This window comes from Chelonoidis abingdonii, chromosome 11, assembly GCF_003597395.2.
Source record: "Chelonoidis abingdonii isolate Lonesome George chromosome 11, CheloAbing_2.0, whole genome shotgun sequence".
NCBI classification, from domain to species: domain Eukaryota; kingdom Metazoa; phylum Chordata; order Testudines; family Testudinidae; genus Chelonoidis; species Chelonoidis abingdonii.
Window position 1 is genome coordinate 50,773,140 of NC_133779.1, and position 12,084 is coordinate 50,785,223.

The window sequence follows — 12,084 nt, forward strand, 5'->3', positions numbered from 1 at the left end:
CCGGGCCCACAATGTGGCTGTGTGCAGACGTCAGGAACTCCTGCTGCAACGACAACGTGTTGGTGACTGCTGTACCCACCTTAGGGCACCTGTTCCCAGGCGGTGGCATCCCTCCCCAGGGATGCCACCCTGCTTTCAGCGGGTGGACACAGCAATTCCCCACCCCACTGTTCAATGGTTGACAGAAATGAAGATTAAAATCTATGAGCACAGCCTCCACTCACCCAGATCTCCCGCTTGTTGTTCTACACCTCCCCCATTCCATCTACCGCATCATACATTTATTTCCTCTGCTTCCTTCCTGCCTTCCAGCCCCCCCTTCCACTGCTCCCTTTCACCCCTTCACTCTGGAAGGCAAAGGAGAGAGGGAACTGGTGAGATGGAGCAGTGGAAGGGATCCCATGCTAGAGTGGTGGGAGCTGGGGCACCCCGTCTTTTTTGAGGGCTTAGGTGGGATGTGAGTAGGCTTGCCAACTTGGTAATATTTAAAAACCAGACACACCAGCAGGAGTGCCACTATCTTCCCTGCCACACCCATTCCCCTGAGGCCCCACCCCATCCACTCATTTCCCCCCTTTTCACCCATCAAAGGTAGGACGTGGCCCCAGCTGAGTAGAGGCTGATGCAGCTGATGACCCGGCAACTCCCCACCTCCCTCACCCACAGTAACCAGACCAGCATCTGGTCCTCTTTTCAACCGGACTTTCCAGTCGAAAACTGGGCTCTTGAGCATCCTAGAGTGGCATCTAGACTTTGTTCTGGTCCTCTGCACAGGGTGAATTTCATCCTAAAAGTTCAAGAAACAAACAGTACAGAGTCAGATATTGCCTAGCAACGGGGGCTGCCCAAGATCCATCAGTCACTCACCTGGCGCTCCCCCCAAATGAGGGGAAGCAGTGACACAAGACAGCCCAGGGAAAGAAATGCTTTGGTGGTTGTTGCAAATCTCATGAAATTTCACCATGATGTGATGTTGCTCAGTTGTTCACATTCAGCCATTGGCAGGGTTTTTTGTGGGTTTGTCAGGTTGTTGGTTGTTTTTTGTTTTTTTGTGGTTTTTTTTGCAACTGACAGATTATATTTTGCTAAAAGCAGCCACAAAGAAAAAGAAATAACTGGGGACAAGCTCCCCAAATGGTTACATTTTCACAAAGATGTGATTTCTCTCTCCTGTCCCACCAATGATCATTTTTGTACGTGGCCCTCCAACACACTGATGGATCCCACATTTTTGCCGGCTTCCCTTTGATGAACTAAAGCCCTGACATTGTAACCTGATTAATTCAAATGGACTCCTAGGCCCATATGGAGCCCTGTTGGGGCTTTGCAAAGATTCGGGGCTCCACCCTCATGAATCAGATTTTGAAGCATCAAGGCCTGAGAGTTTGTTTTATCTGTAATAAGGGTGGCTTTGAATATCTGTTGCTCACTAAGTATCCCACACCTGGTCCAGCTGAACAGACTGAGCCTAAATCTCTCAGACAATTGAATATATATTTTTTACTGTTGCAAGAGGATGTGTAATTTCTATTACATGCATTGTTTACAGGTGAGATTAGACCTGGATCATCATAGCAACCTCACCGCTGAATTGGAGAGAAGACAATGCATTTCATGTGCTGTAGAGATGCGTGACCTCACTCTGAAACTGTATCCCACAAGGATTCGGTCAATAGGTGTCTGCAAATCCTATTCCGAAGTAGGTCAGATCCAGAAGCAAGGCTTCCCCCGCAGCCTGTGGAGTAGAGCAGGGCAGCAGATGTGATTCCCAGTGCTGTGCTGGCACTTGCAGCTGGGGGTGTGGATTCCCTGCATTCTTGCTCATTTAGTCGCTTGTCCCATACCTGCAGCTACATTTACAGCCTTTGGGCCTGACCCCCTGGTACTGTGCATCATGTGCAGTCACGTATACCTCGACTGAAAACTGCTGCTATTCTGACTGAGCAACATTATACACCTACTTTGCACAGGGGTAAATGGCTGTGCAGTGGAAGAGAAAATCAGGCCTTTCATCTCTGCACTGTGTCCTTGGTCCAAGCGCTGCAGGTGGCAAAGGCTGACCTCACTTTGTAGCTCACATTGTATAACAGCAGCAGCACTTTGTTCTGTGGCTGGGCTTCTCCGTGGCACAAGGCGATATCAGGTCATTTCTGACTGCTGGAGTAAGCAACATGGTTGCTGATGTCTTCACATAAGACTTATGGGAGCAGCATTGCAAGATACCAATCCAATTTTATGTAGCCATGAAAAACACGTTCCCCCCCGGAAGAAATGTCCATAGTTTGCTTGATCTCCTGGGTTGCTAATGATTGCTCTGTGACTTGTACTGTGGAAAATCGATACATGTGGCTAGGGATGTGTTGATCCATCTACTTCGCCTCTGCACCTCTGACGTGGCTTCGGCAACTCTACCGCATGGACTAGCATTATCCAGATGACACGGCCTTCACTCCAACACATTTTGAGACAGCGTCACTGACAATACTTGGCACTGAAATAGCACTTCACATGCACAAAGCAATGTATAGACATTAATCAATTACAAACACCCCTGCGGGATAGGGAGAGTGAGCTAAAAGTGCCCAAATTCTGGACCAGACCAATCAAGATCATTCATCATTTCAGCTGCTTATCTCAGATCCGTCAGATGGATCTGATGAGAGGATTTTGCCATTAGAGCCCATACATTGTCCTCAAACAGAGCAGTTAGATTACAGCAAGGCTAAGATTAGTAGTTTAAAAGACCACATCTCCAGAGTTCATTCTGAAGCAGAGCGTCCCTCTATATTTCTGGATAAGAACCATAGCTGGCAATCCCACAGAGGTTCCCATTGTTCCTGGACATTCGAATGTACCCTTTGTCACCAAAATATTCACCCCAGCTGTTGGAAGGAGAAAAAACACAGAATTAAACATTAAGAGACTAAAACACCTTTCTTTATAGGCAGGGTTTCCCTCCCCCATTTTCTCATGTGTTTCAAGCTGTTTAACAAAGTGCATCCAACTCACACTAGTACAGACACATACATGCACAGTTCTACACAGCTTACTCATGCCCCACGCATATCCCAGGAGCACGTTAGTCTATAGATAAATACAGCTCAGTGATGGATTTTCTTTTACCTGTTTTTCACAAGCCAAAAGTCCTTCCCATCCAGGGTGCCATAGCCAATAACTAGAACCCCATGATTGACGTCACCAGTGCACCGTGGATCATCGTAGACTCCTGGAAGGAAAGAATGCGCAATCACGTGAGAGGGAGAAAAGCCAGCAGAGATTTCTCTGCTCAGTAAAGTTGTTGTGAGCAACAGCACCCACATGTTACCAACATGCCTCTAATCTGGTTCCCTGTAGGGGGGCTAATAATAACAATCCCTCACTCTTTTCATTAGTAGACCACAAAGCAGGTCAGTCTAATTATCTCCATTGTGCAAATGGGGAAACTGAGGCACAGAGCAGGCAGTGACTTGCCCTCAGAATAGAACCCAGCTCTCCTAAGACCCAGTCCAGCACACTGTCCACTGGGAAGTTTAATTTCCATGGCCTGTAAAGTCACTGAAAGACTCCATTACCCCACCCATCCCGTGAGTTATTTCAATATCCCAACTCCCATAAACACCAGGAGGGAAGCTTCCTCCCACTATGGTCCCCTCAGAGTGTTCCCTTAAAAGCCCCAAATCCAGAGTGTTCCCCCAAAAGCCCCCAGCACAGGAGTAAGACAGCCACAAACTGTTTTAGGAGGCCCCATTCTGAAAGCTCTGGCCTTGGGGTCATGCCAGCCAGGGTTAAGGTCTACTGCAATTCTGTGTGGTGTTTGGGAGCTTGCCATATGCAACATCCAAGGCTGCCTAAATTACACCAGGAGACACGTCAACCCCAGAACTGGGCTGAAAGGCCATTTTTGAGCCATCCTGGGCTAAGTTTGGTGCAGCAGTCAAAATTAATTAAAAAAAAAGCACAGGTTAATGTAAGCCACGCCCACTTGGTGGGGCGTTTTGTCCCCCTCAAATGGTGCCTGGGCCACAGAAAGGTTGATGAGCCTGCCACAGCCTTGGTTAGAAGAGGCTGGGTCTTTCAGAGAAAGCAGGAAAGGCTCATGCGTTACGATTCAGAAGTCCCACGTTCGCCCCTTGCTGCTCACCCTGGCGCACTGGCATTACATTAACATGAGTGAAGGGTCCAAACTGGGATGCTGTTTTAATGTCACACATTAAGACATCAGCAGGAATTGAATCTGGGGTCTTTAGCTCTTGAACCACCTTTAATCTGTGTCACAGTAGCACCTGCCAGCCCCAGACATAGACCAGGGCCCCATGTCGCTAGGTGCTGTACAAAACCCCGAACAAAAAGATCGTCCCTGCCCCAAAGAGCTTCCAATCTAAAGGTATGTCCACACTGCACACTCCTTATGGCAGCGTATAGACTATATAAACTCCACACACACACCCCACACAGGAATAAACAGCAGTATAGATGGCTTAGGGGAGTAAAGACACACCTGAAGCCTTAGGGTATATGCCCTACATGGCTCTCTATAGGCCCAACCAGGGCCTCCCCCACATGCACTGCTATTTTTAGCAGTGTCATATATCGCTACCACCCCGCTGTTGTGGCTTTTTTCTGCCACAGGGAAAGACTCCAGCAATGGGAGGTAGTGGGGAAAAACTCTGAAAGCTCCCACTGCCTCCAGCGCCAGAACCTTCCACTGCTGTGCGTAGCTATGCAGTGCAGTGCGGACACAGGCTGCTTTTCACTGCTATGTGTAGCTACACCTACCCTACACACCACCACCACCTGTATGCAGTATAGACATATCCTATGGATAAGACAAGAGACATTAGCTTCTAGCAGTAGTAGGCTTTTATCCTGTGGCCAGATGCTAGGGGGACTGGAGCACCCTTTGAAAAAAAAATACTGGGTGCTCAGCACTCACCAGCCACAGATGATGGGTGGCACCACCAAAGGTGCCACTAATCAGCTGTTTGGAGGCACCAAAGATCAGCTGTTCGGCAGCTAGGGGAGGCGCTTGGGAAGGGCAGAGAGCAGTGAGCAGGATGGGGTCTCGGGGGAGAGGTTGGAGCGGGGAGTAAGAAGAGGTAGAGCGAGGGTGAGGCATCAGGGGAAGGGGCAGAGGGAGGGCAGGGATGGAGCACCCCTGGGGAAAAATAAAAGTCAGTACCTGTGAACCAAGGAGTTACATGATGGTGTCACTCACAAACAGCAAAATGTGCTTTCAGCTGCCTGGGGCTTTTGTTTTATAATTACTGTCATTTATTGAGGGACCAAAAGATTCCAGGGAAAAAAAAGAAAACAAAAGCCAGGTTTCCATGGGAAAAGCACAGTAACATGCTGCAGAACAAATGGCAACTTCCTCCACATTCTTCTTTCAATTTAAAGAGACAGTCCACAGGAGGTAAAGGAATCACTGCTTCAAACTATGTACAGCACCGGACGCAAGGTGTTCTAGCTTAGAGAATGTACCTGATCTGTACAGGAAAAATGAAGGCTGTTTTGCATCTATGGCGACGGACACAGGTCCAATATTGGCTACGGCATCCTTCAGGGCTGCTTCATCGGCATATGGGAGCGCAACAAACTTGGAGCAGGTGGCGGCTCGCGTGGCAGGGTTATAGTGACACGTTCCATTCTGGCAGGGGCAAAGAGCAGATGAAACAGGGACATTTCAGCCTCTGGCATGAACATCTGTTTTTATTTCCCTTCTATTCCCCTCCTTTGTCTGAATCCCTCACATTTCTTAGATCACTGCTGCTCCCTCTGGAGCATTCCTTCTGCCTCCAGCCATCGAGATCAGAGCTGAGGGACGATTGATTTTTCAGTTCAGTGACTTACCCAGAAAAACAAACAGAACAAAACAAAACAAAAACCTAAAAAAATCCACTGCTTTGTTTCAAATTAAAATTCCGTTTTTTTTTTCTGAAACGAAAAATCGAAAAAAATTCATTTGGTTCAAATGAAACATTTTAAATGTCATTTCATTTTCAAATGAGCTGTCAAAATGGTTCCTTTTGATATTTCCTGGGGGAAAATATCAGGTGACGGGTTGGGCCAAAAGTATTTGCCAAATTTAGGTAAAATTCACAAATAGATTTGGTGTCCTGAAAAGAGCATTTTTAGCCAATTTAGTGTCAAATATTTTTTTCCCAGCTCTAATTGAGATGTCCCAATGTTAATATCTCTCCTTTCCCATCACTCAGATAAGAAGAAATATGAGGATTCAGTCATCCATGAAAATTTGCGGCACATATTTCATCTATGGATTTATGAGCCTCCATGCCTCTATGATAGAGGAAAGTGTCATTAGCTGGGCTTCACAGAGAAGACTGAAGAACAAACAGAGCTAAGATTACAACCCAAGTGACCTGAGTACAAGTCCCTATGCTCTAGCCGCTAGACTCCACGTCCCACCCAGAATTGGGATTAGACACCAGGAATCCTGACTCCAAGTTCCATTGCTCTAAGCACTGCCTGCAGACCTCTTCTCTTGTTCTTTGTGCTGACACAAACAGCGCAGGAAGACACAGTAGAACAGGCCACAAAGAATAGAATGCTACACACTCGCAAGAAGAGATGCCAGCAACGGACTAAGAAAAGGACTATGGAGCCTCTGTGTTTTGGGGGATGTCTACACTGCATTGTAAACCTGGGTTTGTGGGACCCGGGCTTGTAGACTCAGGGTACATCCAGACTACCCGCCGTACCGGCGGGTAGTGATCGATTTACCAGGGATCGATATATCGCATCTCATCTAGACGCGATATAGCGATCCCCGAACGTGCTCCATGTCGACTCCGGAACTCCACCAGAGCAAGCGGCGGTAGCGGAGTCAGCGGGGGAGCCGCGGACGATGATCCCGTGCGGTGAGGATGGGAGGCAAGTCGGAATAAGACATTCAACTTCAGCTACGGTATTCCCGTAGTTGAAGTTGTGTATCTTACATTGACCACCACCCCCCCAGTGTAGACCAGGTGTCAGTGTTTCCAAGCCCACCTTGAGCATCCACACTGCACTGTAAACCTGGCTTTACAGTTGCTGGGCCCAGGTCTCACAGCTGTGCTAATGTGTCCATACTGCCCTGCACAGACCTGCTGTCTTGGGTCTGCAGCTTTTGTTGCGTCCACTCTGCAAAATGACAAGGCTTGGACCCAAGTCAGCAGGACTCGGACTCTGACCCATCCCTCTAACAGTGTCGTAGGACCTGGGGCCTGAGTGCTTGCTGACCTGAGTCAGGCTGATGTGTGTGTGGATGGAAGGGGAGCCTGGGCTTAAACCTGAGTCAGAACCCAGGCTTAGTGTGCAGTGTAGACAGACTGTCTCCGTGTCTGTTTGAAACTTGGATACCCACCTGAGCTGTGTACGGATAGGAAGTGTCTGAATCAATGCCGTTATTATCAATGATGTACTGGAAGGCTTGGTTCATAAGTCCGCCGCTGCAGCCATGGTTCCCGTACATAATGGAACAGTCAACTAGGTTCTGTGCGCTGAGAGACACCAGGTTTCCAGTTTTAAGTTTCACCTGGGCTTCTAGGGCACCGACAGCACTGAAAGCCCAGCAGGCCCCACAGGCCCCCTGAAAAAGCCAGAGAGATGCGCTCAACCACTGCTGTTATGAGCACCCATGTCAGGAGGGGAACAGATTGAGCCTCCCACCTGATTTTTCACATCCGTAACACATCCCTTGTCTCTCCAGTCCATGGAGTCAGGCACTTTGCTGCCAGGGCGAGGCCTGTAGGTGGAATTCCGATCAGGTCGGTGGGGAATTTTCACTCCAGTTAACAAAGCAGCCACTTCCTCGCTGGTCTAGTTAAAAGAACACACACACCCTTCAGACTGACATCCTCTTTGATGTACAGACTGGCCCCGAACACTGGGGACATGCAGATACAAACTCTGTGGTTCAGGTTCAACTCGTGTTCATTGATACTATGTTTTCCTTTATGCAGTGAAAAATATGAGCATGCCTGAATTCTGGGGATCATCCGGGCTGACACAATAGCATATTCTGTAGCTTTGTTTGCCAGGAACTCTGGATTCTGTGATTCTCCACATGCTAATCCTCCTCCCCTAGGACACTGCTGGGGATAGAACCCAGGACTAGCGCTGTCGGAAAGTTTTCAAACAAAACAAATGTTTTCTATCTGAAAAATGCATATTTGGGTCGACTGGAACATTGTGTGAACTCACCTTGAATTTGAAAAATTGTTTCAGCTGGGGAAAAAAAATTTCAAAACTAGTCCAAATGTTTGGATTCAAAATGACTTTTCAGTTCAAATTTTACTTCCATTTCATTTATTTATTTTTTAAAAAAAGGTAAAATAATCTAGAAAACTAAACAAATTGTGTTGTCCAACCTTAAATGCATTGTTTTCATCTTTTTTTCATTTCGCCTTTGCCATTTCAGGTCCACCTGAAACTAACTGTTGATTGATTGATTTTTCAGCCACCAAACCAAAAAAAAATCTCTTCTTCACATAGCTCTACCCAGGAGCATGAGCATTGCCAAGTCTCTTGATTTTATTGAGAGTGTCACAATATCTGGTGTTTTCCTTAAAGCACCAATGTAGTGGGGAGGGGATCAGATTGCCCAAGAATTTAAGCCTGTATAAGAAAAAGACTCAAAAATCAGGACTGTCCCTATAAAATCAGGACATCTGATCACCCTACAATGGTGTAGCAGACAGGTTGTGTGTTGTTTCACATGCGACATTTCTCATGGGAGTAAGGGAAGGTGGCAGATACAGTAAGGCAGAGAAGCAGGGTGGGAGGTCACTCTGCTTGGAGGATGCTATTTGATACAGAAATATGCTGCGGGGAGGGGGCCTAACCAGCAGCAGGCTAGCAGGGGGTGCAGTACCTGCACTTAAAAAATCAGGACTACCCCCACACCCCGATGGCAGATTTCCCACACACACCCCCAACCCAAGCAAGTAGAATAAAGATTTGCACAGCTCTCGGAAGCAGTGACGGGGTAAGCTGCTGCTGGAGGACGCACAGGGGTGCTGTGGTTTGTGGGCCTACCTCTGCATGGCTCATAGTGGCCTTGGACTGGCTGGAGCTTATTCTGTCCCTGATTCAGTTACATTCTCTGGCCACAGCACCCCCAGGGAAATACAGATAATTCCCAGATGCCCAGTCACTTGGTCTGTAGCGATTTTTTTTTTAACTTACCATGTCTGCCAGGTGGTTCATGCCCAGCTCATAGGAATGCAGGCCCAGTGAGTGCTCGAGGTTATGCAGCATAACGAGCTTGAGGTTCTTTTCCCAGGTCACGCGCCGTTCCCCTTCCTCTTTCTGGAACCAAAGCACAGCCCCCATGTTACTATGCAGTAGCCAGGAGGAAAACATCTCCGGTATAAATGAGTTATAGTTCTACAGCTAGATACCTGCTGCCCTGAGGGGAGATGGTGACAGAAATCCCCCTCCCCCACTTTAACCCCACAGCCACACAGAGCCTACCTTGTGGCTGTATTGCTTGCCATAGGTTTTCTTCCAGAGCTCCCAGTGGTTATCCAGCGTCGGGTCTGAGTGTAGATGTGCAGTAGCAGCAGCAGCAAGAGAGGCCAAGACGATACAAGCCAACAGCTTCATTCTGCCCAGCTGGGGGGAGAGAGAAGGCTGGTGAAAGATAATATCTGCGTGGTTAAGTCAAGTGTCTCCATTTCCTCCACTCAGTGATGGTGCAAAAGATCCAGCACTGACTTGCTGAGATTTCTCCACTCTCTCTGCCATGAGCAAAGTGTCAAGAAGGAAACAGTGATCCTGCAGCAGCTCTCACACTGAGCCATCTGGCAGCTTGTACCTTGGGGGCGAGGGGGCAGGTGAAGGGGCTTCCTGGAACCCCATACGACAACACAATTGAAAGGAAAACAGAGCTGGATCAATGGATAAAATCACCCGGCTACTTCTACAGCTCCTGAACGGATCTTGGACCTGGACATGGGCATCAGAGCCTGGGATAAGGTGATCCAGCGGGGAGGGAGGGATAGAGCTAGCGAAAGTTGGAGACATTCCCAGCTGGGGTGGGAATTGATGTAGCTTCACTGAGGTCAATGAGTTTGATCCCTAGGTGGCGTAAACTGGTGTCACTCCACTGTGGTCACTAGAGCAAAGCTGGTTTACACCAGCTGAGGATCTGGCCCAGAGAGATTTAGGTGAAGAGGGCTTGGATTTTCAAAGGAGCCCAAGTGATTTTCAAGGGAGATAGGCACCCAAATCCCATTGACTCTCACCTAAGTTCCTTTGAACACTCCAGCCTAGAAAGGAAGATGGAGGTTTGTATGGGGCTAGAAAGACAGAAAGGGTGTATGAGAATAGATAGAGAGGGTGCATGGCGACTGAAAGAGAGAGCGTGTGTTGAATAGATAGCTAGAGGGAGTTATTGGAAGAGAGAGAGGTTTATATGTGGTTAGAAAGACAAGACTGATACACATGGGTGTCTGCAGATGCAAACTCTCTACAAGCAAAATACAAAACGCCATTTCTTGATTTTACTTCCTCAAACACATAGTTTCAAACACAACAAAGAGGAGATTTAAAGTACAAGGGGAAAAAGAAAAAGCCAAACATACCTGACGGGAGTTCGCCTGGTGGAGATTTCTAGGCAGGAATCCTGAACTGATCAGCAGGCAGCAAGAATTCCCGTGAATTCTCCTCCCAAGGCTGGCGGCTGAGTGAACCCTAACACCGTTCCTGCTCTGACTGAATGCCAAGAAGGAGTTCGATTTGCCCTGCCAGGCTCATCACATGGGACTGTGAATGAGGAAATGACAGGACCTCTGCTTTCACTTTTACTGTGACTGTATCAAACTAGGGATGTTCACTATGGCTGCAGGCTGATTTTCAATCCCCAGCCCCAGACCACTAAAATCAGGTGTTTTTCCTTCCCTTCCCAGACCCTACAGCACATGATTTGGAGAGTTAAAAAATAAACTAATAGGGTCAACATTTTCAAAAGCTCAGACAGGTGCAAACAGTTGCTGGGACCTCCCTTTTGGGGTTTAAGTGATCATCAGTTTTATGGTAAAACCTAAAGATCACAGCTGAGATCAGGGCCCTGTTGTGCAGGGTTCTGCATGAACACAGAGGGAGAGACAGAGCCTGCCTCCCTGAGCTAACAAGCTAAATAAACAAGACAAACAAAGGTCAGGGGGAAACTGAGCCACAGATCAGGGAAGCAATTTACTTAAGGTCACCCAGCAGGGCAGTGCTAGTGCAGAGACTAGAACCTACATCTCCTGAGTCTCAGTCCGGTGCCTGCTTCATTGGCATTTGGGCACCCAGCGTGTTCTCTAAGCCGGTGTTTGGTTTAACCTCAACTGCCTGAGCAGCCGGCATTGAGTGGGATGTTCAGAGGCACCCATGCACTTTCCTGGGTGCACAGGGCTGAACTGAAATGCCCTTTAGGTGCATATTAGCATATGGATATTGGCACTTTGAATATGCTAATGAGGCATAATCCCAACCACAGCCCCTGACTTTTGTTTTTGCCAGCGGATGCTCCTCTCTGCCCCCTCACCCCATTCAAACGGCAGACGGGCCCTTGGAAGGGAAGAGGCCAAGTGTGAGTGGGGCCTTGGGGTGGAGTGCAGACACAGCCTCTGGCGGAAAAGGCTGAGTGGGGCAGGACATCAATGTGGACAGAGCAGGTCAGCAGGGAGGCTGTGGTCCTGGCACCGTGGCCCACAAAAGATTAATCCGGGTCTGTGGGTGCTGAGATGGACCCTGAGATCCACAGATGAAATGCTCCATAGCAGTGCAAATCAGGCCAGATCTTCAGCTGCTGTAAATAAGCATCATGCCTATTATGAATAACCCTTGGAATACAGACTGCGTGGCAATGACAAGCTTGCAAGGATGAATATTTATTTGCCTACTCCATCCTCTGAAGGGTTACAGATGTAATCAGGGTCTGAATGAATGCTGGGGAGACACTTCGGGAGCAACCTGTATTTACCTGAAGAAATCTACTCTGCTTAGATATCCAGCAGATAGAACAGTGTTGCTCAAAATAATCAACTTTTGCTGGTGTTGGGTTACAAATCACTTTAGTACTGAATGCAGGGTGGG

At 48.0% G+C, this 12,084-nt stretch overlaps 1 protein-coding gene across 2 annotated transcripts; it reads right to left on the minus strand.

The window, feature by feature from the left end:
- Window positions 1–1,480: 1,480 nt before the first annotated feature.
- On the minus strand, window positions 1,481–10,767 carry LOC116817622 (cathepsin S-like). 2 transcript variants are annotated; one of them, XM_032767931.2, is made up of 8 exons: window positions 10,587–10,767; window positions 9,475–9,615; window positions 9,187–9,309; window positions 7,669–7,818; window positions 7,364–7,588; window positions 5,482–5,647; window positions 3,124–3,226; window positions 1,481–2,882 (listed from the first exon to the last, which is right to left on the minus strand). In XM_032767931.2, the coding sequence occupies exons 2-8, from the start codon at window positions 9,604–9,606 to the stop codon at window positions 2,783–2,785; spliced, it is 999 nt and encodes a 332-aa protein (XP_032623822.1). In that variant the 5' UTR covers window positions 9,607–9,615; window positions 10,587–10,767; the 3' UTR covers window positions 1,481–2,782. The 2 variants fall into 2 exon arrangements, with proteins under 2 accessions (XP_032623822.1, XP_032623823.1); XM_032767932.2 differs by lacking the exon at window positions 10,587–10,767 and having other exon boundaries at window positions 9,475–9,856.
- Window positions 10,768–12,084: the final 1,317 nt, after the last annotated feature.